General features: G+C 38.6%; 7 protein-coding genes across 7 annotated transcripts; 4 read left to right on the top strand and 3 right to left on the bottom strand.

The window, feature by feature from the left end:
* Positions 1-1,378: 1,378 nt before the first annotated feature.
* PHYBLDRAFT_153085 (hypothetical protein) lies at positions 1,379-1,666 on the top strand (the record flags this gene model as incomplete). Its single annotated transcript, XM_018433059.1, has 2 exons — positions 1,379-1,415; positions 1,554-1,666. 2 exons carry the CDS (start codon positions 1,379-1,381, stop codon positions 1,664-1,666), a joined length of 150 nt encoding a protein of 49 aa, XP_018283866.1.
* Positions 1,667-2,213: 547 nt separating this feature from the next.
* PHYBLDRAFT_178487 (hypothetical protein) lies at positions 2,214-6,971 on the top strand (the record flags this gene model as incomplete). The annotated part of the gene is made up of 9 exons (XM_018437995.1): positions 2,214-2,218; positions 4,159-4,293; positions 4,366-4,397; positions 4,548-4,632; positions 4,729-4,921; positions 4,988-5,076; positions 5,169-5,286; positions 5,356-6,591; positions 6,654-6,971. 9 exons carry the CDS (start codon positions 2,214-2,216, stop codon positions 6,897-6,899), a joined length of 2,139 nt encoding a protein of 712 aa, XP_018283865.1. The 3' UTR covers positions 6,900-6,971.
* Positions 6,972-7,228: 257 nt separating this feature from the next.
* On the bottom strand, positions 7,229-9,657 carry PHYBLDRAFT_178486 (hypothetical protein; the record flags this gene model as incomplete). The annotated part of the gene is made up of 5 exons (XM_018437994.1): positions 7,229-7,424; positions 7,514-7,974; positions 8,187-8,859; positions 9,042-9,354; positions 9,402-9,657. 5 exons carry the CDS (start codon positions 9,655-9,657, stop codon positions 7,259-7,261), a joined length of 1,869 nt encoding a protein of 622 aa, XP_018283864.1. The 3' UTR covers positions 7,229-7,258.
* A 2,152-nt stretch (positions 9,658-11,809) lies between these two features.
* PHYBLDRAFT_153081 (glycosyltransferase family 2 protein) lies at positions 11,810-17,837 on the bottom strand (the record flags this gene model as incomplete). The annotated part of the gene is made up of 5 exons (XM_018433058.1): positions 11,810-12,529; positions 12,594-15,196; positions 15,313-15,421; positions 15,490-17,383; positions 17,491-17,837. The coding sequence occupies 5 exons, from the start codon at positions 17,835-17,837 to the stop codon at positions 11,810-11,812; spliced, it is 5,673 nt and encodes a 1,890-aa protein (XP_018283863.1).
* A 1,020-nt stretch (positions 17,838-18,857) lies between these two features.
* PHYBLDRAFT_175785 (hypothetical protein) lies at positions 18,858-21,938 on the top strand (the record flags this gene model as incomplete). Its single annotated transcript, XM_018437576.1, has 7 exons — positions 18,858-19,044; positions 19,104-19,449; positions 19,509-20,242; positions 20,984-21,048; positions 21,143-21,233; positions 21,506-21,573; positions 21,825-21,938. The coding sequence occupies 7 exons, from the start codon at positions 18,858-18,860 to the stop codon at positions 21,936-21,938; spliced, it is 1,605 nt and encodes a 534-aa protein (XP_018283862.1).
* A 1,058-nt stretch (positions 21,939-22,996) lies between these two features.
* Positions 22,997-24,095, top strand: PHYBLDRAFT_175784 (hypothetical protein; the record flags this gene model as incomplete). Its single annotated transcript, XM_018437575.1, has 5 exons — positions 22,997-23,066; positions 23,119-23,205; positions 23,321-23,423; positions 23,579-23,903; positions 24,051-24,095. The coding sequence occupies 5 exons, from the start codon at positions 22,997-22,999 to the stop codon at positions 24,093-24,095; spliced, it is 630 nt and encodes a 209-aa protein (XP_018283861.1).
* A 60-nt stretch (positions 24,096-24,155) lies between these two features.
* On the bottom strand, positions 24,156-25,889 carry PHYBLDRAFT_184044 (hypothetical protein; the record flags this gene model as incomplete). The annotated part of the gene is made up of 5 exons (XM_018438871.1): positions 24,156-24,555; positions 24,691-24,725; positions 24,885-25,361; positions 25,521-25,715; positions 25,826-25,889. The coding sequence occupies 5 exons, from the start codon at positions 25,887-25,889 to the stop codon at positions 24,430-24,432; spliced, it is 897 nt and encodes a 298-aa protein (XP_018283860.1). The 3' UTR covers positions 24,156-24,429.
* Positions 25,890-27,115: the final 1,226 nt, after the last annotated feature.

The raw sequence follows: 27,115 nt of genomic DNA, 5'->3' as shown, positions 1-27,115 counted from the left end.
TTAAGCAAATATTATATTTGAACAAGTAATAATAGCTTTAGAAGAATAGGAATAATAATAATAAGAAGAAGAAGAAGAAGGGCAAATAAGACGTATGGGTGTATTGTTTTTAATCTTTCTTTTTTATATACATATATAGAAAACACACATATATATATTGTATGTGCGTCTTTCTATCTCTCTCTCTGTATGTGTGTGTGCTTGTAGGTCCCAGCAAAAGCCAAAATAGCCTACTCTTTTGACCCACATCAACAACCGCCCAAAAAAGGCAAACCGTAATCCGAATTGATCTTCCATAAAGCTTAACACTCATCTATTGCCCTGCTCCCCTTTCACTCTACTCCTTATACTCTCTCACTTCTTCCCACTAACCGACTAACCAATTCTAACATACGACTCTACTTTTCTGGCGTTTTCTTTTCCCTTTTGTTTTCTTCTTCTCTATCTCTTACATTGATAACAGTAGATATATGATCACTTTGCGAAACAAATTAAATGTCCGTCACTACAATACAAATACAAATACAAATAAAAAGATAAATATAAAATGTTGACTTGAGGTTTTTGTGAGTGATCAATTTTTACGGCACAAAAATAAAAGTTTCGCTTGCTTTCTTTGAATTTATTCTCAATTTCTTTATTTCTAACGTACAGTCATTCACTTCTTTGATTTAATTGCTCTTATGCTATTGTTTAGAAGGTGTACAAAAAAAAAAGTCGGCGCAAAAAGTCCAAAGTTGGATATTTTTTATTTATTTTTACATTGAGACATTATTACTATTCATAAGGCCGAGAATTCCCCAGGAGAGATCAAAGAGGTCCTTGATATTCCCTTTTTCAACCATTGGAAGAAACTGGAACAACTGATTCAAAGCCTAGATCAAAAAATCCAAGAATAAAACAAGTGTCACTGATAATGCTGCTCTTTGTTTGAGTGTGAGATATAATCCATGTGAGGGGTATCCGTATCACTAAAGTAGTTTGGCACATTCCGGTGTAAACGTTTGTCTAGAGACAGTTATTGGCTATCTTTGCGCAAACGACTTTGGTTCTTACACTCCAGTTGCCATACCAAAGTTTACAGTTAAACAGATGAAAAAATAAGTTGCGTTGGGCAATGATTTTAACGCATTCTCAATTCGTAAGTCTGGAGAACGTTTCTAGCAATGATATATATATATATATATATTCTATGGTGAAATTTGGAAAAGGTTCAGTAATGGTATGGGTGGTGTTTCTGAGCAAGAGGATCTGGACCTCTCATGACCCTTGAAGGCTCAGTCATTCAAGACGTGTATGTAGACTGTCTATACAATGACTTTAATCCATGGTATCAAATATTAAATGAGGAACGTCACTATGTTTATCTTCCCAGATAATGGCGCCAGATGCCATAATAGCTCATATACAACATGGTGAAACAATCGTTGGCAGATTAAGCAATTTGACTACTGGATCCTAAAACCATGATTTGAACCCAATCAAACATGTATATAAATTCATAAAAGATCGAGTTACAAAGCAAAAAAAGACATCTATTAACAATACTAAAGATCTCAAGGCCTGTATTGCAAAGGAATTGGAACAGATGGACCTGAAGTTTGGAGCTGATATTTCTGCTACCATGCCTGATAGAATTAAGGCTGTAATTGCTGCTTGTGGTTGAAACACCAAATATCAAACCTAATTTTTTTTTATAGAATATATACTCTTTTTTTTATTTTTTATTAATGACGTCTAAATACATCTGCTTCAATTTCCCTCCATATAATAGCAAGTTTCTTCTTGTTGAGTTGGAATTCCGACATCGACTCCCACTTCATCCAGGTGGACTCTGTCATCTATATATATATATATATATATATATGAATATGAATATACATAAGCTACATACATATTAACACCAAATTTACCTACCGAATTTGCTATTTTCAAATTGAAGAGTTCTGGTAAGAGCAGAATAATGTCTGACTGGAAGACCAGAGTGGCAAAAGCCAAGTTCTTACCACACTTGTACATAGTATAGACATTCTTCATCCCCTTAAAGTCGTGGGGATCCACTACAGCAGAAGATTAAGAGCTTTTCTACTTGACGCCCCCCCCCCCTTTTTTTTTTTTTTATGTGTAATTATTACTGACAGCACTTACTGTTGTGTATCTTTCGATATGCATAACTCAATGGAAGACTATGTCTTTCCATGTAGATCTTCATGATGCGGTAAAATGCCACCATAGAGAAGTTCTTGGCAACGTGTACCATTCTTGGCACAGATTTTACCGCTGTATACTTTCTCGTCGTTTTCTTTATGTCAAGGATAAGTGACTCATCGGACTCGTTGGTGTAATCCTTCAATTGAAATAAATTGGAGCTAACGCCTATGAATAGACCGGTGGACATGAATTCCAAAACATCTATTCTTCTTTTCACTATGTCTCTAATTTCATATGTAGCCATTGACAAGAGTTTTTTCAAATCTAATCATTATTATGATGATGATGATGATGATGTTAGTAATATATATATATATAAGTGTTCAATAAAAATTACCTTTCTCGAGCCTGTTTAGGACTAGATTTTCTCTTTTTCCATTAACAAAGCTATGTATCTACTAATACATATTGCGTTAAAATCGATTGATCGTTTGATAGATAGATAGATCAATGTATTAAATGTTACCTCTTCTGAGTTGTCTGTGAGATTGCTCTGGTCAGTGTTTTCAGTGGTGTCGGTATCACAAGCACTTGAGACAGCAACAGTCTATTATCTAGTAAGTAATTATTTCTTATATATACCAAAGTACAGAACTAACCTCTTGCTTTATTAATAATTCACTTGATTCTTATAAGAAACATAAATTAGTATACAATATATTGTTGTAAATTATACACATACTTCTGCGTTTGGATTGTCTTTCGGTCACTACGGAACAAGTGCTCCGGTCAACAACTAGCTCTTTAGCCTCGCCAAAGGCCGCAAGCCCTGTTATGCCCGTCGGAGCTAATGAAAAGGTCTCATCTTTATTGTGTAGAAATCAATAATCAAAAGAGAAGAAAAGAAAGACTTGGTTTTATGAAAAGCATACCACCAAGAACCGTAGAGAGGGATTGCTCCATTTTTATAGATTTTATTATGGGTTTATTCACAAGATCATTTTTCTTGGCTTCCATAGTGGAGTGAACCCACTGTATAATATTTTCTACATCATCTTGAGAAGCTACTTTAGTGTAAATTATTGAAAAGTGCTATAATACTTGCATGCTCTTATCTCATTTATAATAGCGGCCATAGCCTTTTGCACCTTGGCGGAAGGGAGATAGGTCATGTTAAGCGTAATATCTAATAGCATCTTTAGGTTTCATGTCAAGCAAATCAAAGTAAGTAAGAATAAATTTACATCGACCTTGGCTTGAAGAAAGCGGCGTGAGAAAGAGCAAAAGAGCAAAAGAGCAAAAGAAAGAAAGAAAGAGAAACGATAGATTCATTATAGATTGGTTGATTGTTAAATTATATTTCAGTAATCATATATAATCAGATAGATACTCAGTCAGTTACACCGATATTCTATATGAGTAGAATCACATACTTTAACTGTACACGTCAAAGCCATTAAAACATCAATTGGATCAATATCTTTAGAGCATCTTCAGAAGTGGTTTAACTTTTATTCAAATCCAAACATAGCCGCTTTTACCTTATGAAAGAAAGAAAAGGTAACTTTGTCCCAGTAATTCAATTTTAAAATTTCTGTTCTTTGATTTATTTTATTTAGAATAAAATAAGCCAAACTGCTGAGGGTACCAATGCTAACTAAGTATTTAAATTTAAGATAAAAGTAAAGTCAAAGTGTACTGCTGAAGATGCTCTTGGTATTTTGTAAAGTTTGCAAAAATTCCTATCTTTGACAAGAAATATTTATATATATATATAAAAAAAAAACAATATAAAATACTATGTAACTAATCAAAGGGGACTGCTAAGAGACTCACTGTTGTAATACACTCAATGTCTGTGTCCGATCAAATATATATATATATATACTCTATCTTTACGTGTTAAAGTATACCTTTTATTACTTACAGATATGGGACACCTGTAAGTCCTCATTTAAATAACTTACTTACAGGAAAAGAATTATACTGAGTTGCTGGAATCTATAGCATTACGGTTGCCACATGTTCACTCAACCAATGGGCCTTGGACTTTGAAGGAAATCTCGAACGAATCCTTGAAAGTATTCGAATCGCCAAACAAAAGGGTGCAAAGCTTCGTGTTGGCCCTGAATTGGAAATCACGTATGTTTATAGAACCTTATTTTCTCTTCTTCGTTTGCTTCATGTGGATTGACCTTTGGTTTAACATTGTAGTGGTTACGGATGTCATGATCATTTTCTCGAAGGTAATGTGTCTATGCGCATAAACCACAAATAAAATTTCCCTTTTATTTTATTTTATTTTATTTTTACTTTAAGTTGGAGTTTGGCTTTGGTATTAAGTTCAATATTTATTTATGATGAACATATTCTATTGTATTCGTTCGTGCTTCTAGGTGACACATATTTACATTCATGGGAAGTACTGGCTTCAATTTTACAAAGTGAAGAAGCCAAGGACATGATCTTGGATATCGGCATGTACGTTGACATATCTTCTGATATTTTCTGTAACAATACCGGATGACCTCATTTCCTTTTCTCTCTCTCTTATATATATATATATATATCTTTTAGGCCTGTGATGCACAAGACAGTAAAATATAACTGCCGTGTTATAATTTCAGACGGCCGAATTGTATTGATCAGACCAAAGATGTTCCTTGCCAACGACGGCAATTATCGTGAACTGCGATTATTTACTCCATGGATGCCGAAGAAAGTCGAAGAATACTATCTCCCTCGAATGATCCAAAAGATCACCAACCAGGTAAAAACTAAATAAATCACTGTCAGATCCTAGGCATAATAATAAGATTATATACATAAACATTAGACAACGGTACCTTTTGGTGATGCTGTCATTAGCACTCTAGACACTTGTATTGGTTGCGAAACTTGTGAAGAACTATTTACTCCTGACAGGTATATAACTTACAGCTTAAATGTCTATTTTTATATATATATATGTTTCAATTCGGCTTATTAATATATTTTTTTCTTTTTAAAAAAAATAGTCCTCACATCAATATGGGATTGGATGGTGTTGAAATCTTTACCAATAGCAGTGGAAGTCATCATGAGCTTCGCAAGCTCCATACTCGTGTTGAACTGATGAAGGCTGCTACACAAAAGGTATATATACACACACATACATACATATATATATATATGTTTGGATTCTTATCTTCTATAATTTTCTAGGTTGGTGGTGTGTATTTGTACGCCAACCAACAAGGCTGTGATGGAGATCGTCTCTATTACGATGGATGTGCCATGATCTTAGTCAACGGAAAGATCGTGGCCCAAGGAACTCAATTCTCTCTCAATGACGTCGAAGTAGTTACGGCAACAATTGATCTTGAAGATGTGCGCTCCTACCGTTCCCGCATGACCAGCCGCGGTATGCAGGCATCGAGATCAGAAGCGTATCGTCGTGAGCAAGTCAAAATTTCCCTGTCTCATCCAGACATGGACAGCGATATCCATCTCCGCCCTAGCCGCCAAAGAGAACCATTCTATCACACACCCGAAGAAGAAATCGCACTTGGTCCTGCCTGTTGGCTGTGGGACTACCTGCGCAGATCAAAGACGGCTGGTTACTTCTTGCCTTTGAGTGGAGGTATCGACAGTTGCGCTACAGCAACAATCGTAGCCTCCATGTGCCGACTTGTGGTCGCTGCCTCACAAGCAGGCAACAAACAGGTCCTTGAAGACGCACGTCGGATGGCAGGTGAATGCGAATCCTATGTTCCTTCAGATCCTCGCGAGTTCGCCAACCGGATCTTCTACACTTGCTACATGGGTACAGAGCACTCTAGCAAGGAAACTCGCCAGAGAGCCAAAGATTTGGCAAGTGTTATTGGTAGCTACCACACTGATCTGGACATGGATTCTGTGGTCGTTTCGATCCACAGCTTGTTCTCGTTTGTGACAGGAAAGACTCCTCGCTACCGCGTTCACGGCGGCACTCCGGCAGAGAACCTAGCCCTGCAAAATATCCAGGCACGTTTGCGTATGCTACTAGCCTATCTTTTTGCTCAAATGATGCCCTGGGTTCGTTCCAAACAAGGTGCCCTGCTTGTCCTGGGTAGTGCCAATGTTGACGAGAGTTTGCGTGGATACCTGACAAAGTACGATTGTAGTAGTGCGGATGTCAACCCTATTGGTGCCATATCAAAGACAGATCTGACAAGCTTTATTGGGTACGCTCGAGATGCATTCGATATGCCAATCCTTGGCTCCTTTTTGGATGCCACACCTACTGCTGAATTAGAGCCAATTACTGAGAACTACACGCAGTCTGATGAAGTTGATATGGGTATGACTTACAAGGAGTTGTCTCAATATGGTCGTCTGCGCAAGGTAGAACAATGCGGTCCATTCTCCATGTTTTACAAGCTAGTTCACGAGTGGGGAGAAAAGATGCGTCCCACTGAGGTAATAAGAATAAATATAATAATATAAACAAATCAAGCTAAAGAAAAATATGGTGTTTGTAGGTGGCAGCCAAAGTAAAGCGATTTTTCTTTTATTACTCAATTAATCGCCACAAGATGACTACTCTGACACCATCTTACCATGCTGAAGCCTACAGTCCAGACGACAACAGATTTGATTTGCGTCCGTTTTTGTACAATGCTTCGTGGAAGTGGCAATTTGGAAAGATCGATAGAGCTGCTGCTGCTCTGGAAAGTGGCAGTAGCCATACAAAAGAATTGGTCGATATAAACAGCCAAGTAGATTAAGTATAGCTTTGGAATTCACATATACGCACACGTACACTTTTGATTAAATGTCAAGATTTCTTTTTTCCCTCTATTTTTGTTGTTGCTGTTGTTGTTGTTGTTGTTTAAATGACTTGCATATTGTGATTCTTTGTGAGCTTCTCATATAACAAGCTTGGAAATAAGTTTACTTTATATATATGCACTCACACATACATAAAGAGATATGCATACACACACACATATATATTATAAGCAATGAAAAAAAATGGATACATTTGAGTGATTTTAAACAAGCATATTAAATTTGCTTCATTTTTTCCAAAAAAAACTTTATTATTTTTTTTTTTGCCTTTTTTTCTCAATCGTTCATTCTACAATTATTGAGCTTCCTGGGCTGCAAAATGTTGACGGAGAACTGCTAAAGCCTCATTGATCTTTGATGTCAAGGCTTGTTTGTCTTGCAGCATAACCAATAATTCGGCGTTATTCATTTCCAAAAGCATTCCTGTGATTTTACCAGAGTACTCTGGTTCCTGTTGATGGCTAAAAGAAAAGAAAAAGAAAAAGAAAAAGAAAGATATTTAGTCGGCGTCTTATATATATATAAAAAGAAAGAAACATGATCCCCTTACATGAAAGGATACAGGCGTTCGCCCAACATTTGTTTCTGCACATTAGGAGGTACGGCCGCCAATGCTTCGGCTGTCAATACACGATTATCTCTACTGGGAGGAGCATTAGCAGGTCCGGAACCAGAACCAGTAACAGGAGGAGGAGGAGAACTTGTTGCAGTCTTCTCAGAAGTTACTTCCTGATTTCTTTGGTAGCTCTCGTGGGGTGCTTGGTGTTGATGTTGACGAGGCTCGCGAGGAGGGCGAGGAGGGCGCGAAGGACGTGCGTTGGGATGAGAGGGCATATATCCTTGAGGCATAGGGTGTCCTCCATTGTTAGGATTTCCTCCTTGTTCACCCCATCTGCGGCGAGGGCCCATCATCGGTCCTCCTTGTGGGAAAACTGGTCTCTGGACTTGGTGCATGTAAGGATTGACTGGACCATAGAACATTGGGGCTCCTGGCATGTAGTTTGGACCACCCTGTGGCACATTAATCTGTTCCGTATACACACACACACACACACATACATGAATACATACAGTTAATCATAATATTTTTCTTTCTGTCTTTCTATGGCTTCTTGTGCATAAACACACACACGTACACACATACGCCCTCTTCTTCCTCCTTATCCGTCGACAATTTCTTTTTTTTTCTTTGTCTTATCTCTTGACGTGTAATAGCTACTTACCATCTGCATCTGTTGTCTCTGTGCAATCTCTACTTCCAGTTGCGATCTTCTGACTTCTTTACGCTGGGCAAGTGCAACATAGATTGGCTTTGAGCCCATCATTCGACCGTTCATCTCGGTAACAGCCTTGGTAGCTTCATCAGGCGATGAAAAGCACACGAAACCAAACCCACGACTGATGCCAGTCTTTTCGTCTCGCATAACCTTGGCACTGGTAATCATACCGTAGGTAGAAAAGTCTTGTTGAAGACGACTGTCGTCAACTTCGTCATCAAGATTCTTGACATACAAGTTAACCCCTTGGTATTTTGCGAGCTTCTCGAGCTTAGCCTGCTCGTATTGACGCCTGAGCTCTTCTTCACGTTCGGTCTTCTTTTGGGCTCTGGAGACATAGAGTTGTTGTCCATGGAACTCGGTCTCGTTGAGTGTATCTACAGCAGTGCTAGCATCATCATGTTTTTCAAAATTCACAAAGCCAAAATTACGCGATTGTCCAGAATCGTCTCTTGAGACAATTGCCGAGGTGACATTGCCAAATTGATTAAAAAGCGCATTAAGTTCTTCGTCAGTAACATCGCTGGCGAGGTTCTTGACATAGATGTTTGTAAACTGAGACCGGATTTCCTCCATTTTTGACTGACGCTCCTTACGTGATATATGACGCCCAACGAATCTATATGGAAAAAATTCAATCAATCATCGACTAGTCCCCCCCACCTCTTCTGTATATATCTTCCTCATCTTTCTCGTCCTTCTCCTTCCTTCTGTTTTTGTTTCTGTTCTGTTTCTCCGCCTCCGCTTCCTCCGCCTCATGCTTCTTTTATTAATCAATTTTTATAGTCCTATCATACTCACACTTTTTGGTCGTTCAACAACATACCATTGACATGCTTGATAGCATTGTCAGCGGCCTCTTCGGTTTCATAGTGTACAAAGCCATAGCCCTTTGAGTTTCCTGACTCATCAGTGGCGATTTTGCAAGACAGAATGTTGCCAAAGGCAGAGAATGTATCGTGAAGAGCCTTGTTATCTATGGTTGGGTCGAGGTTCTTGATAAAGATATTGCCACTGCCCGTCTTGCGGAGAGCAGGGTCACGCTGGGACCACATGATACGACAAGGACGACCCTTGACGAGGCTGTAGTTGAGAGCCTCGATGGCATGTTCGGCTAGAGACAAGATTGATCAAAGGGAGCCTCGGACAAGACTCGCTTACCATCGGCCAGGTTCTGGAAATTAACATAGGCATATCCTAAACTGCGACGGGTAACAGCATCTCGACAGACCCGGATCGTCGCCACTCGACCGAGGCTGTTGAACATCTCAAACAGCATGGCCTCAGTGACGGACGGATCCAGTTCTCCCACATACAGCGAGGCTGAACTTGGGGGTTGTTCCTGGTTTTCGGGGATCAGACTGGGTTGCTGAACAGGATCCCCGACACTGGTAGATGATTCAGTTGTGGATGTCATTGTTGGAAAGAACAAAGAGGTTACTTTTTTTTTCTTTTTTATTCTGGATAATAGTTTATTTTTATTTTTTCTTTTTTTTTAAAAAAAAAGGGTGTACGTGTGAGGAGTAAAATAGATAAAGGAGCCAATCAATGACTGGCGAGTAAAAACTGTGACGCAGAGAATACAAGATAGAGAGAGAGAGAAAAAGAGGGCTCTCACCCGTGGCAGGTTTGTCTTCTCCATGGGGGGGTTCTTTTAAGCTATCCGCACCGGTTGTCAGTTCCCGTTTCTCACACAAAGTTTTGACTATAAACATACACACACACAAAACTTGTATTTTTTTTATCAAAGACGTTGATATCTGCGATATAATAAGTTTTTTGTATTTTATTTTATTTTGTTGAGCTTTTACATCTTTGAGCTAAAGTACAATGCTTTCTAAGTAGTAAAAAAAAAAGAAGAATCCCCTTGTTTGGATAATTATGCTTAAAAGAAAACAGCTCCTTTATAAATCATGGCTCTGTCAAACAGAAAATAAAATAGAAACATGTGTGTGTGATACTAAAGGCAAAAATACATCTAAAGATGTTGTTTGGATAGTGTATATTACCACGAAGATAGAAAAAGAGAGAAAAGAAGAGTTTCAAGATATAAAGAACGATTATAATTTATCCAGGAGATCTTTATAGACTTCCACCATAAATAAGCTAAATCTATCCTCACCAAGTAACCCTTTATTGTTTGATACACATCTTTGTTATTAAAGGCCTATAAAGTAAAGAATAGATTTTCGAATGGTGGTCGGTATATAGAGAATACCATTTACCTTATTCTTGTTTCTGGTTGTGTAGTTTTCTGAAAAGAACTATAATTAATGGGCCATATACATTCAATTTCACACTAAAATTCATTTTTAGCCACAATTATATAATCTGGGCTGAATTGAGCTTGTTTTTGTGTCTTAAAAGTAAGAGTTTCGCCATGCAAGAAGGTTTTGGGTCTATAGAAGCGCATAAATACATAAATACATACATAGAATGCAAACCTGGCGCTACATTTAAATATACCTAATGAAATGGACTATACTCGTCTTAAATTAGCTACTTACTATAACCTACTTCTTCTTATGTATATGTGTCTTACCCATAGAAAGGTAGCATACATTAGAATCTGAATGAAAGGGATATTAGCCACAAACAGTTTACTACATAAAACAAAATAAAATAAAATATTAAACTTATAAATAAGTGTATTTCTCTCCTCATTTCATTTCTATCTCTTTACTTCACTTTCATATTCTAAGCAACATGGCATTGAGTTGGATATCTTGAGTGGATCAATAAGCTTTCTTTTTTGCTTGAGCCACATGCAGTCAATGCTTTGATAAGGACTCTAAAGCATTTATGCTCCCAGTTCTTTTAAATTGAACAGTAATATTTGCACTGGTCTTGTTGTTGTTGTTAAAAGCTTCATAACAGAAGCAAGTCCAGCTTATTGGTATACATATAAAAGAAACAAAAGAAGACCCTAAAAAGTTAATATTTGAATATATCAAATGTATCAAGCATTATGATGTATGATGCGTCTATAAAATAATTTGCAGAAACAATCATAATAATAATAGACTGTGATAAGCTTACTTGCTATATATTCTCTTATTTTTATTATATGGTACTTTGTTTTTGTTTTACTATTATAGTTAATTGGTTAATTACAACCAATACTGTACAGAATAAACCAAGACTAAATCGATATAGGCTTGGTACCGAATGCAGGGTAAGGAAATGAGGAATTGAAGGGGGAAGGGGGGTTGCATCTATAAATCTAGATATACATTTGAATATCGTATTTCTAATTAAACAAGTGAATCGTAAAGTGCCTCACATTTTACCTATCTATTTTTCAACAACAACAAAAAATATTTTACTATATGTATATTATTAATTATTTTTTTTATACTTAATATTTGGTAGTGATGGACAAGTACAATACTCTTTATAATGAAGATAAAAAATAGAGACAACAGAAAAGGAATAGGTAAGCCCTGAGGACTCAAGAGATAAGTTATATAATATAGAAAATAAATAAAAATAAAATAAGAGGAATAATTACAGGAAAGACTGTGTTCAACAAAGAAACATCTCTATCGGGTATACTTTTGTGCTCTCTACTATAGCCGTTCAGCAAGCAATGTTTCAATGCACTGGTTGATAAAGTCACGCTTGTAGCTCATGTCCATCCCAAACACTTCAGATAACGTATCGCGCACTTGCTTTTTTGTGAGTCGCATCAAATCATTATCATCCAGAATATGTTCAATTTCTTGCACAATGGTCGCCTCGCTAGGTCCGCTGGTATAAGGTTCCATCTGACTAAGTGGGTGGGAAGCAATGGAAGGAGGATTACGAGGGTCATGATATGCAATACTGCTTTCATAATAATAGCTTGACTGCTGTGAGTATTGTCGGTCGTACATTCCAACCGAGTGTTGGTCTCCACTGTATATTGAGCATTCGCTTTCTTCGACACAAGAAAGTGTGGACCTAGTCGAACTTGTCATCGGATGGGATGGTTGCTTTTCACAACTACAGCCACTTTCTACTGTGTGCTTGGAACACGCCGATCGCTCCTCCCAGTCGGTCTGGTCTTCGGTTTTGCCCTCTTCTTCTTCTTCCTCTTCGTGTTCAGACCACCGCTTGGTGGGAATACTTGAAGGCTCGAATACACCTTCGTCGGGGCCTAGCCCCTTTCGAAGTCCCTTTTCGCTCACAACAATACGAGTGTTTCCCCACGAAAAATCATCAAAATGCCAGAATGCATACATGGGAATCAAAAAAGAAAAGACAGGGATAGCCAGGACATACACAATCATCCACCCAACATGCTCCCACTAAAACAATAACAAATAATTAACATCTGACCAAGCTAAATAATGTAATAAAGCCCAAGCATACCTTGCGTCGCATAATAAAGATAATGGCTTGAAGACCATAAACACCCGCAAGAGTAATTATAGACATGAGTGGGACTTGATTCGTATTGGTACACAGCTGATACACCAAGTAGCCAAGATAACATACAACAGCAGGCATAACAAGCGTACTCAGTAAATCTAGCATCACTACAAACCGCATCGAAAAGCAACAGAAACCACACAGCTGTGGCAGAAACATAAGCTCCCCCAAGTTGTGAACAGTCGAGTTAATCCACCGTCTTCTTTGAGATAGTAATACAGGCCAGCGATCAGGAGCATTAGTCATGCATGCAGCATCTGGAGTAAACTTGGTTTTGTAGTTTGGAAAGTGCTTGAGAATAAGAGTAGTCAGGTACCGATCTTCGCCAAGATGCAGCAAGTTTTTCTTGTGAAGAGTATCCACAACATTTTCAGCATAGTCATAAATAACTTGATTAGAGGCCAACAGAGGCTGGTTTCTGGTAGTAGATCGAATACGGTACATGCAAAAACAGCCTGGCAAGCAGGTTACTGACCCAAACAAAGATTCGAAAGCTTTGGCAAGATGATGGGAGATATAGTACTCATAGACCTGGATCATGGTAACCCATGTATCCTTTTCGTTTGACAGCATGGTTTCGCCGCAAAGGCCGACAATCTTGCTATCGTTTACAAAGCAAGAAACCATGCGGGTCAAGGATTCTGGCAGAACCTCGGTATCTGCATCGACCATCAATACAAATTCATAAAATCCAGGATTGACACCAATAACGTTTTTTAGCTGATGGTGAATCTCGAGCTCAAGAGGGGTCATTGGAGCATCAAAGTGAACCTTGTTCAGGAAGCGCATCAAGACCATTTGCGAATCACGCTTTCCACGATTACCGGGTTTCTGGTGTTCTTCTGGCGTGCCAACCTTTACAACAACAATGTAGGGCACAACATGACCCGAACATTCGTACAGGCCAGAATAGACTTTTCCCATATTGTGTTGCTTTCGCCCATCTCCAAGGGATAGAAAAGACATCGGCTCCGGCTCTGTGTTGGGATCGACACCCAGGATATCCAATACAATGCGCGGTGTCGATCTGTCATTGCCGCTACCAACAATCATGCCATCTGCGATCAGGAATAAAAGCTTACGTTTGTCATCGTACTTCATGACCGTAAGTGAGTTTATGGTCTTTATCAGAGATTCTTCGCCTTCGGTATAGCAAGGAACTTGGCAAATGATGAATTTGTCATATTCGTTTAATGCGGGTTCTGAAGTCAGGCGCAATGCAGCCAAAAACTTAAACAGAATTACGCTGCACAAGAACCCGGTGATCAACAACAAGAGGTATTCAGAAATCAAACATTGGAGTGAATTACGTGTATCAACTTTTCCGACCAGAAATAGGTTTCTTAGGCATACTAGTTGGCGGTCTCGCATAACTTTCGTTAGTGGTAATGAATCAAAATGGGCTGAAACATCGCTTCCAGAAAGCTGTCGAAAAAGCTCAGTGATCGAATTGTCAATAAAATCGATGTTTACGTCGGCAGGCAGACTCTGACCTTCTGCAACACGAGCTCCTCGACCACCCATCATGTAAGACGTTAGATCATAAATGTTATTATGTAGTATAGCCCATTGGCGTTGAGTGTTGATTCCACCAATCTGTACAGGTACGGATGCCTGGTTCTTAATATCAACTGGATCATAACCCATAAACCCAATTCGATAATTCTTCCGAAGATACACCATCTGTTCAAAGTACCAGTCTGGGCGATAGTCTTCTTGGAAGTACCGGAAGTCGTGGTAAACTGCATTAGAGTCAGTGATATTGATATGCGAGTTAAGGGTCACTTCCTTGGGTACGATTCCGTCTAGCCCGTCACACAAGGCTGACACCTGGACTGGAAAAAGATCACTTGCGTCCTGACCGCTGTACTGAAACAATGCGTTTGCTGGAATGACCTCGGAAGCCCAATGCCGTGGAGCAAAAGACGTAAGGTCAAATACCTCCCCACGGATGGCAATATATGCATTATCTCGATTACTCTTAGCTTGGAGCTCAGATTGTGTAAAAAGGTCCTGATGTGGACATACAAGCTGTCCGAAAAAAGCAATAAACCATACCATGGCCGCACAAAGCAGAAAGATCAATACACAAAGAGTAACCTTTTCACGCCATGCCATCCGAATATCAGATCGACGCATGCCACCGCATGTACTCATAAAGATACTTGGGATCCACCAAGTACACACCCAGGTCAAGATGACCCATCCTCGGCGGGCTGTAGCTGTTTTTCGTTCGTTGTGCTCAGAAGGCTTTTCTGCTGAAAGGACGACCGGCTTGACAGCAGTGATGGTTTCTTCTTGCTCCATAAAACTAGCATCTTCTGTTTCACAAGGTGTTCGAGACATGCTTGAGCTACCGTCGCACATATGAGAAGAGCACACAGATTCAGTTTCGTCGTAGTGCATGTGATGGTGATGGTGATGATGGTGCTCGTCAATACAATCTTCAGAATACACCGAACCGACATCTGTCATGGAAGGGCCAAAACAAGAGGGTGGATCTTGAGAGAGTGATGGTGTCATGGGTACAATTTCTTCTTCTTCTATTAGCAGTATATATTAATTAGCCAAGATATAAGCATCAGAAAACTGTCAAGCTATTGGGTATGTATGTATATGTATGTATATGTAAGTGTGTGTGTGTCATTTTTCTATTTACCAACAAATGGAATTCCTTTGGCAATACATCGTGCTCTTCTTTGTTCACGCTTTTCCATGCTACGCAATTTATTTTCGAGCATAGCCCATGCATGTTCACTCAAATAGACCTAAATTGATTTACATTGTGAAGGTTATAAAGGGAATGACATCAAATAAAGTACACGCAGGCATTTACCTTATCTTCCCCAATCATCATCATACGCTCTGTCCAGCGTAAAGAATCTTTGAGAGCTGAACATTTGTCTTTCGGTTCCGCATCTAGCTCAACCACTGTTGCTTGGATAAGGTCGACGTACCGGTCGCAAAATTCGTCCATGTCAATACGCATAGTATACTCATGCTTTGAGCGCATAGTAATATCTATCAGACTGAATAATTTTATCTGGGCTGTAACCTTCTTTGCATCACACGAATTTGGCAAAAGAAGATCGTTGGGTCTAAGGCAGATCACCCACCAGATCTTGGTCTCTTCTAGAGTGAGTGTCAGATCGTTCAGCGCTTCGCCCAGATGCTCGGCTCGGCTGTTGATAGTAGCGCCTGTGGCTGGCGTAGGTTCATCCTTGGATTTTCGGGTGGATGGTGATCGGCGAGGTTTGGATGACTGCTGCACGGATACCACGGCTCGGCTATTTTTGGGGTGCATTTCTGTTGCTATTGTCTTTTGGGCAAACAAAAGACTCACAAGTTCATTCACTAGCGGATCTCCGTAAACATCATCATGTGTACTATGGTGATGGGAATTATTACTTCGAAACAAAGAAACGAAATCTGCGCTCAAGGCCTCACTATCGCTTGCAAAAAAATTGACAGTTGAATAGGTAACCTGACCCGTAAAATGTTGAATTGTGAACAACTGTGTACCGGCATCAGATCGTTTTGTAGATAGACAGGAGTTCTTTGAGTTCTCGAATAAAAACTCATCCATCGCCTGGCGAGTCTTTTGCTTTTCCACATTTTCGTCTACACCAATCGCAGCCTTTACAAGACGGCCCATATTAGCCAATAGTCCGTGTGAAGGGTCGGTGATTAATTGGAGGCACTCGGCATTGCTCTGGAGCACGATAGGTTCTTTTCTGATTGCAGCCTCGCTATAGACCTCCATGTTCCGATCAGTAATATGCTGTAGCATAAAATGCTGAAGCTTCTCGTTTGAAAAGTTTACACAAAATTTATCGAACGAGGCAATAGTAGGAGCCTCCGCTCCTGGAAAATCTACGATACCGATGAAATTCTGGAAATTAGCCTTACAAAGACGCTTGTTGAGAACCTCGACTATCCATCCAAAAAGGAGTGAGTAGAGGACCTGGATTAAGTGATCTCTCTGGGATGCAGCTTGTTCAGCATTCAGAAAAATTGTTGTCAGATCCCGTTTTATAAGTTTTGTTTTGTAAGTAAGGACTGATTCGAGAGCTTTGGGCTCGACACCTAACAGATCTGCTGCAATGTCGAGTTCTTCCGTATTCTTAACGATAGCAGAATCCTGCATATTTGAAGCATCATCCATAAATTGAAGGCTGGCAAGATGAAGGATGGCTGCAAGAACCTGTGTAATATGCAGCCAGGTGGTTTTGTTGATCCCCAGTGCTTTTAGATGACTTCTTAGTTCAGCATACTTTTCGGCATCCTCTTCAGCCAGGCCGCAGGCCGCAGTTCTGGCAGCCTCCTTGTTTCTGTACAAAGTCCCGTATGACGCCCCGCCATCCTGTAAGCGCAACAGGGTCTTCTCTTCTGCATTTGTTCCGTGTAGGAGGTAATAGAACACATGAAAATTACGTTCATCATCACTAAGAAAATGGGTCACTCGAGATTTTTCAAGCATGTAATCGAGAAACTTGGCGCCAGTCATTCTACCCCGTTCGTTGAACTGAAGCTCAAGATATTTTCCAAAACGAGAGGCATTTCCATTACCGACAGTTTTTGCATGTCCAAAAGCTTCCAAGACACCATAGGCCATTTGAATAAGCTCTTGAACTTTTGATTGTTGTTTCTTTTTGTGACCACTGCTTAAAGTTACAAGGTGATAGAGTGCCCATTGATGTAATTCTGATTTTCCACTTCCACATAATCCACTGCATAAAAAATGTTATAAATATATATATAAAAAGAAAGAAGGATGAGATTGCTGAAAGAAAGAAGAAGAAAAAAAAAGATTTACAGGGGATAAATCAATACGAACCTAAACACAATAGACTGGTCTTGTCCTGTGCGTCGCATATGAAAATAAGCTTGGTTAACATGTTGAAATATATGGGGGTCAAGCCTGTCACGGTTCTCTGTATCTTTGTATTCAGTCAGGTAATTGGCGCTCGCCTCTTGTATTGACGATCGAATATCTTTGTAAGGATTTACAGCTAATAAAATCGAATTTCGTATGCGAGTGTAGATTTTGTCCTGCAAGAAACGTGCTCGGACTGTTGTCACAATAGCTTCTTCTGTTAAGTTTTCAATATCGGTGAGATCTGTTACATGGGCACCAGGAAGAATCCCAGGCAACGATGGAAATGTAAGCAGCTGTCTCTGCATCTCTTAGAATGTAGTGCCTTAAAGAGACCAAATGGCAGGGGAAAAATGAGTAGGAAGAGTGCCCAGTCCACGCCTTGAGGGAAAAAAAGGAGAGGAGAAGAAAGAGGCTTTGTGAATCAGAGAATATGAAGAAGTAAAAGAAGAAGAAGAAGTGGAGATGGTTGAGAATCTTTCCAAAGGTAAGAAAAGAAAAGGGGAAGATTGACCAAGATATCTTTGGTTTACTTACTCATCGGTAAAGTTCTCTTGCAGCAAAAAAAAAAGCATATATATATTCAACCCTCTCCCCCCCTGACGTGCTGTTTAACTCCTTTGAAAGCCCATTTAGAGCCATTCTCCCTTTTACTCTCCTCTCTAGCTCTTTGTCTTTAATACTTACAATTCACATACAAACACACACACATACACATACACACATACACACACACATATATATATATACCCCTTTTTACATTTATATATTTATACTGACATGTTGTAGATTAGCAAAATCATATCCATTAATTTTGAAAAAAAGAGAAAATACAGGATGTTGTAGGGTGGCGATTATATCCTTACTCCTGTTTCTAACAATAACAATATAAAAGAGTCTATTTTAGAAGCTGTATGCGGTTCCAAAAGAAAAGAGCTTGGTGCGCAGTAGATCATTTAGTCTCCTTTTATCCACTAACAACGCGTGAATTGCTAATAGGCTCTAAGCAGGGCACATATGCAACTCTCTGTAGACCATATTTCCGGACAAGGCAAATGTCCTATTGTCATACTCTGCTAGGATCAGTCTAAGATCCCTAATAAGCATATCCCTTTCTTCTATTATATATATTTTTACTTGTGTTCTGGCCTGACATTTATGTCAATATGTAGCCACTGTGTGACTGACAAGGCTGGATAGACTAGGCAGGCAGGCAAGCAGGCAGATTAGATTGTGTAGATCATCATTCCATCCTTTCATCCATTAGCATATTCAACTTTCTTTTATATATATATATAAATATTTATAATAATAAAATCTCTTAACTTATGACGCTCACTGCTTACTTGGGGCTACTCTCTCCAGGATGTTCAATCGATAACGAACAAGGAATTGATAGCGATCGCCTTGAGCGACAGGTCAATCGCTCCAGACTCCAAGCTCAGGCCATTTTAGATGCAGAATTGAGTTTTACCAATACTGTCATTAAACATTGCGAATTTCCAGAACGAAGAGGTATAAATCACATGCTAATTAAATTGCTTATAATTTCTAATTCAATGCATGTAATCTAGAAACAAGAGAATCAATCGCAACATTATGCCTTTTGGGTGGATCAATGGTAGCCAATTATGCTTTGTGTTTTCCAGTGGTAGTGGCAAGGCATCGATACCAGGCATTCCCCGCCTATTACAGCTCAGGAAAAGACACTCCTTGGGGAAGCGCAAAATTCCTATTATCTACAGCTAGACGAGATGGAATTCGTGCACTATACCCTGGATTTGGGCTTGGGTTAGTGGGTCAGGCGGTGGCAGGTGCATACGAATTGCTGTTGAGTGAGTTCTTCCAAACAACCATCGCACCAGCAACGGCTCATCTAGGATTACCCTGGCGCTTCTTGATCCAGGCTGTCGAACGAAGGTTTGGAAGAATGAGCTTTGAGTTTATAAATGGAAACGATGGTTTCTTACCTTAAGTAGTGCTGGATTCGCGATCAACATCGCTCTTTATCCATTACATCGGACCGCTTTGGTTATGAGAGTCCAAAGTAACTCTGAAATGACTCGCCGATGTATCTTGGGCTACAAAGACTTTATGGCAGCATATAAATCGAATCTTGTTCGCTTTATACCTTGGCGACATGACTCATCTAGCAACTCTCTCCCACTCATGTCCTCTTTTGTGCCCTCCTGCATCGTCAACACCCTTACCGAGAAGCTGCTACTTTACCTTTATAAGCGCGTTTATCGAGTCTTTACACTCGGAGTCAAGACACCTGCAAAACCATCCAGATCCCGTCGCCGTGAAGATCGCTCTAGTCCGAAACCCAAACGTGACGATGTTGCTATGCTCAATACTTTTTATCCTGAGATCGCATGTGGGGTAGCGAGCAGCATTTTAGCACGGGCCATCAGCTATCCAATCGACACTGTTATGTTTAAGCTGATGTTGCAGGATTCAGGTGTCCACAAAATCAACACAACTTATCGAGGATTTTTTGACTGTGTTCACCGAACATGGCGTGATGAAGGTGGAATAAAAGCATTTTATGTGGGCTGGGGTGCAGGTGTATTGGAGATTGTGGCGGGCTATTTGATCCTTGAGGCATCCTGGTTTGCATACCGAGCTGTTGAGTGGAAGCTGGGTAATCATCCCTCTGGGGATGACCATCGCTTGATTCGAAAGGCGCGCCGAATAAGGGATAGACTTCAACGTGATAAACAATATATATAAGCTGTAATAGTCCTTAGATAATATTACGTCTTTTCTCCTTCTGGTCGTTGCTATGTTTTACTATGTGCCGATCTTGTTGCTGTATTCTTACCCTTAGATTGTTGTAGTTTGATGGGAGTTTCCACTTATTTGTACCGACAACATTCTGGAGGCCTCCTAATCATTGTTTTTCCTGAGTTGTTTTGTTTCTGTTTGTGCAAATGTTTTTTAATTTTTCCAGCATTAAACCCATACAGAAATTGCATACTTACCTCGTAATATACAAGATAAGAAAAAAATACTTATAATAACCCTTTCGTTCTTTTGTTTCTTTTGAGTTTGATATATTTACCCTTATAATCATGCCTGATTGTGTTGAAAGCAATTGTCTAAAAGCCAAATATTCTACATTACTATTTTGGCTGTGTGATATTAATATTTATGTTTAGTATTAAGAATGTCAGTAAAAGCATATTTTAGATATATGAGATAAGAATGACAATAGTTAATCTTAGCTTAGCTTTTATACGATTAAATATAATTCAATACAACCTGACTTAATAGTGTCTGGTCCATAGACGCATGGTGTATTTTAAGACAAAATTCTCCAACAAAGTCACCATTATTAGATGCTTTGCTTGTTTGTCTATGTTTCTACAAATATTGTATACACCTTGTGCTGCTTCTTATGTCAATATAACAATAAATCATCTATATTAAAAGTATATTTTCTAAATCAAAGATTGCGTTAATTGTGTTTGCAATGTTTATAACAAATTTGGCTATATAAACTTTGTGCTGCAAAACGTAAACACTTGCGTAAACTTTACTGACTAGATTGTTACAAGTCCACAACCTCTCTACTATATCGAGCTTTGGCTTTAATGCATTGGGGTAATAGACCGGGGTAGAAGCAGATTATAGATTCGGGCTAAAAGAGAGTTATGGGACATGGGCTATAAGCGGGTTAATGAACAGGGCTAATGAACCTGGTTATTTATAGGTTTTCGATATATATTTTTATTTTTATTTTTTTTTGCTTGGTAAACTTGGCTCACACCACAGTTCATTACCATATGGGTTGCTCAACATGATTTTGCGTATGCTTTTAAAATTTCGAAAAACAATATTACTGAGTGAATATATTTTTACTGATGTAAAGAAAATCTACACCCAAGAAAATGATTATTAATTGCTACAAGTCCATACACTACCTATCTATCTATATATTAAAGTAACTTTATAATAATAATAATAATAGTAGTTTATGTATCATTAGGGACCAGATATAATTATTGGAATTTGCATAAAAAGTCACATTTGGATGGTCTGGTAAAATCGAACCGTCGGCTCCCATCAGAAAAGGTGGACCCCCTTTAGGATTAACGAACTCATACAGTTATACATTTTGAAGATTTCACGCCAATTTTCATTTTTAGGTTTATCGGCGGCAATTTAATAACCCAACAAATAAAGAAAAGGAGAAACTCTGTACATGCTTTATCTCCTTTCATTTATTTCTTTTATTCTTGTTACTTTTGTCTGTATTCTTAATATATATAAACTATTCTTTGGCTACGTAGTTTCCGTGGAACACAACATTTTCAAACTTTCGCTTTCAACCATTTGCCGGACTCATGAAGAGTTCCTTTTGGTTCGGCATCAATCAGCAACAAAGTGCCTCGAAACAAAAGTAACTAGATCGAAAAAAGAAATCGTGTTCTTAATAGCTTAATGAAATTCCTGCTTATAAAGCCTTTTCTTATATACTAATCTTGTAAGAATTACCCATATATTATACAAAGTACTACTTTTCTCAAAAGAAAAACAAAAGGATATATATTTCTTCTTCTTAGAGGCTATAGATGAAACAGTAGGTTATCATAGTCACACCTTTGTTAACAAAGACTTGGAACTGAATCTGAAAAAGGTAAACTTGCAAGAGTCACTGTTAAGAATTTCAAGCCGATATATAAGCTTATTGAAGCAAACCCAAAGGTTAATGAGATTCAAAAGGTCATTAAAATATGCAGCAGATACCGTTAATAAGCTGTATTTAAGTGAGATCCACAATATCAAGACTGTCTTTACTTGAACTTCTTTTCATGTTGCCTAAAGTCTAAGCACCAGACTGTTTAGTATGGTGGAGTCAAAAGGCTGCCAGGTCCAATACGATGTCAATACAGATACATATGCAAATACAAAGGTTTTGAAAGAATATCTTATACCATATTATAACACATTAAAATACAAAATGAAGCTGTGTCAAAGAAGTAAAGAAACCTTTTGAAGAAATTTAGAGATTCTTCTTGGGTACACCATAGAAAAGAAAGTTCAACCTTAAAACGACCCTTAACCCCCGGAAAATCTTGCAAAAAAAAACTCCTCTTTTGTATTTTTACCATAGTATAATCGATCTTTTACTGCTTGCTCCAGAAGTTACAGAATATATATTTCTCTTTTGTTACCCATAAAGACCCTATAGAGCATATATGTATATATTTATATATATATATATTTATATATACATCAGATTCATTTTTTTTTATTAAATTGTTTTTATGTCATGTTTCTATTGGTCTAAATAGACCTTTGTTCTGTTGAGCTAAAGGAAATTCCTAATTTGTCTCAATCTCAAGTAAAAACACTGTATCAGATTGAGCTGTGCTTAAAATATATATATATATACAAAAATGAGATTTTAAGCTTATATTTTCTATCTTGTGCCTGTTGCCTTTTCCTTTTTTTTCGCGTAATGAAGCTCATCTGGCTAGCATTTATTCCTTTAGCCTTTGCTGCATCTTCTGTACCCCCTCTTGAAGAAGGTACATTCTGCTATGAATAATGAACAAAATTTAATTACTAACGATCAACTAGGATTCCAGCATGTCACCTGTGGAAGTACTATAAAACTTTCCAATCAAGCTAATCAACACCGCTTGCATTCTCATGGCGTATCTTATGGTTAGCTCACTAACAATAAGGACCAAACCGAACCGAACCGAACCAAACGAAAACAGAAACGAGATAATGGATTTAAATTTAATGAGATATGCTGTCTTTTCTTTTTAACTTTTAGGAAGTGGATCTGGGCAACAATCAGTTACTGGATTCTCTAGTTCAGATGATGCCAACAGTTTCTGGTTATTGAGAGCTGCATTTGGAAAACAATGCAAGAGAGGGTAAGTAAAGAAATAAAGAAAACGAATTAAATTAAATTTAAATACAAAAAAAAACAAATAAATGAATTGTGTAAGATGCATAACAGTATTAAATTCATATTAATCAACCAATCGTTATAAATAATTTCCCTTCTTCTTCTTCTTCTTCTTCTTAGTGATCCTGTGCCATGTGGATCTATCATTCGCCTGCGTCACACAAATACCAATGGATACCTCCACAGCCACAACCACAAGTCTCCTTTGTCATCACAGCAGGAAGTTAGTTGCTATGATGGTAATGACACAGGCGATGATTGGCGTGTAGAGTGTGCTTCAGGATCCAAGTTCTGGCTCCGTGAAGAACCAGTACAATTCGTCCACGTCGAGAGTCAGGCATATCTGTCTTGCAATGGTGCTCACCAATTTGGGCACCCTATTCCCGGTCAGCTCGAAGTGTCTGGCACAAAAGGATCTTCCAAGCACACTCAATGGATTGCCCAGGTAAATAATGATAATAACAATAATAACAATAATAGTGATGCCATCATGGTAAAATATAGAATAAGTTTGTTTCAACAACCATTCAATAACACATACACTTAATTCTTATTTAACCTTTCCTTCCTTTCCTTTTCTTTTTACTTGTAGGAGGGCGTCTATTTTGCTGCTCCTATTACTGAGCACCACGATTAAGAAGCCCGGCTTATTATTACTATTTCCCTCACCCTCACTATCATCATCTTGTTTTTTTTTCTTTTTTTAAAAAAAATTATATATATATATATATATATAAATGTTTGTGTGTGTATCTGTCTTTCTGTGGGTGAGTGGGTCTGTGTGCGTATATATAGATATAGATATAGATATATATATATGTATATATGTATATATGTATATGTATATGTATATGTATAGAGGTGTGTGTATGTGTATGTGTATGTGTATGTGTATGTGTGCATGTGTATAGAGAAAAAAAGAGTGTCAATAGCACCACAGCCACAATTCATTTTTGTGTTTGTTTAAAAATCTAGATAATTGCCTGTGTGTTTCCCAAGAAAGCAGGAGTGTACTGCTCTACTTTACCAGCGTCAGAGGGCAGAGTAAAATCCTTTGTTACCTTGCCATAATGTTGGTACAATGCATCTTGCAATGCCTAATATACCGATATATCAATAAACCAATAAACCAAAAAATCAATAAAAAAAAATAAAGATACTCTCAGTATATTATATTGCTCATCCAATCTCATTCTACAACTCCCCCGAAGATAAAATAAAGTCCCACTTACAGCGTGTTCAGCCATCTTGATAGAGCTTCCGAAACCTAGAAATTGACATTCATTCATTCATTCATTAATTGATTTGTTCGTCCATTTATCCATTCATTGTTTTGTATGTGTGTGTATATATCCACCCGATATAATTGATTAGAATCCAATCAACCAACCAAATAAACAAATAAAAAAAAAGAATCCCCTTTTACCTTCACCGAGCTTTTCTTCACCCGAAAACACACCGACCACAAACACAGGTGCGCTAGAGAGACGACCGGTCTCAGAAACCAAGCGTGAGATAGCCTTAGGCTTACCGATCTTCTTGAGAAGAGCAGTCAAGTGGCGCTTGGGCTGACCGACCTTGAGGACAGTCTTGACATCAAAGTCACGGCTCAAAACATGGCCATGGATGAACTTCTTGGCAGCCTCGAAACCCTGTTCCTGATAAACGGCACCAATAAGTGCGTTCATGCAATCGGCCATAACAGTCGATTGTCCAAGCTTTTCGTCGTCAGACTGGGGTGCTTTCCAGCGGATAGAGTGCTGGAGACCAGCGTTAGATCCGACACGGCCGATTGAACGGTTTCCGATATAAGAAAACAGTGTAGCATCGAATGCGTCGGGGTGCATCTCAGGGTACTTGCAATGGAAGTGTTCAGTGGCACAGATACCAACAACACGCTTGCCTAAATGAAGTAAATAAGTGAATAAATAATAGTTATAGTTATAGTTATAGTTATAGTTATAATAATACAGTTAAATTTAATTGCCAGTTGCGTTTATCATAAAAATTATTGTTTGTGTGTGCAATAATTTTCGAAGCTTAAGGTAGATGGTTATCTTACCAATAAACTCAAGAGCTGCATTGTTGTCCTGGTCTTCCAGGGACTTGTGGGTTACAGCCTTGCGGAGAATATCTTTGTCGAGAGCCTGGAGACCAAGACGAGCGCCGAGAGAATGAAGGCTGGCGTCATGGCTAACGAATTTAGGCTCTTCGTCGTCGTATTTTGCGTGAATAAAGGCGCGCTGAAGAGGGGCAGCTAGAGAAAGTGTGAATGAGGAAAAGCAGAAAAAGAAAAAAAGGAGGAGGGGAATAAAGTAATGGAGGATCAAGAAAAGCAAAATTTGAAAAGGTAAATGTGGTCCTTACCGACTGTTGCGCGACGAACAGCAGCGGTAGTGATGGTGTGTGCTCTGGGTAAGATGCCAAACATTGTGTCGATTGTTGTACGCAAACGGTAAAAAAAGAAGCTTGACAAGGGGTAGAAGGCTACCAGGTGTGGCTGGGGAGGATAGCTCGTCACAAAGTCCAAGACTTCAAAGGAAGGAAGGAAAATCACCCGTGTTCCTCCATGCTAATTTTTTTCTTGTATGCAAATTATGCTTTGGCCCCACAGGTTTGGGTAAGCTATGATATATAGTAACCCTTTTTTTTTCTTGTATATTGATGGAAATTTGCTGTATATTAAATTTTAAGCTTAAAAGCTTAGAGTATAAGGTATTTTATAATAATAGCTTACTCTTTTCTTGTATATATTTGAGGAGCAATCAATTGAATAGATCTTTTTACTTCTTTTATTCCCATGTTCTTCTTCAATAGCTTACAGACAAGTCCCGAGGAATTGAACTTATTTTCTTCGGTACTAGTAGACTTATAATGCTATATATGTATATATAAGAGACAAAAGATAACATATTTTGTTAATGTGTTGTGTTTCAATAGCTACTGCGAATAATGAGTAGTATTAGTTTAGGAAACTATAAAAGACGATTCAAATTATAACAGTTGGCTTCTTTAATATCTCTATCTATCTCAAAGTAATTTCTTATGTTTACACTTTCCTCAAATATATCAAGGCTCCCTATGGTTTACACCGGCTGAACATACATATCCGTACTCATTGCTTGGATACCAAATGCCAAGGTCAATATGCACAAATATCATGCCCTCTTTCTTTGTCTAGCACCTCACTTCCAGAATGGATGGCCGCTCTCTAGTCGGTTGGGATTTTAGCTTAGAATGAGTGTTCGTCTTCTTCGCCGGCCATTTATTCAGCTTATCTACTTGCTCACACTATCCATCCGGAACCAAGCTTCTCAATGTTAAATTTCTGCTTGTATCTGTGCAACAATCGTTAGGGTCCCCATCCTTTCTCGCCCTTTGGCATAATCTCTATCCCGTCTGGTTCCCGCGGTTGTTCCCTTTAAGCCCTCCAGGCTATTATTGGTATACTTGCTATGTACCGTGCGTCTCAAAAGGTAAAAAAAAATACCACCTTATGCCTTACTCGACCCACTGGAAAACTGGGCCTCTTTGATACAGCCCACACAACACTATGCTCTCCGGTCGCAATGCATTTTTCCTCTCCTTCTTCTTGCGCCAACAATTCATTTGATTCTTATACGTTGGCTATGAGCCCGTTTTTCTATTTATTTTATA

This window comes from Phycomyces blakesleeanus (assembly GCF_001638985.1).
Source record: "Phycomyces blakesleeanus NRRL 1555(-) unplaced genomic scaffold PHYBLscaffold_41, whole genome shotgun sequence".
Taxonomy (NCBI): domain Eukaryota; kingdom Fungi; phylum Mucoromycota; class Mucoromycetes; order Mucorales; family Phycomycetaceae; genus Phycomyces; species Phycomyces blakesleeanus.
This window is presented reverse-complemented; position numbering and strand designations above follow the sequence as displayed.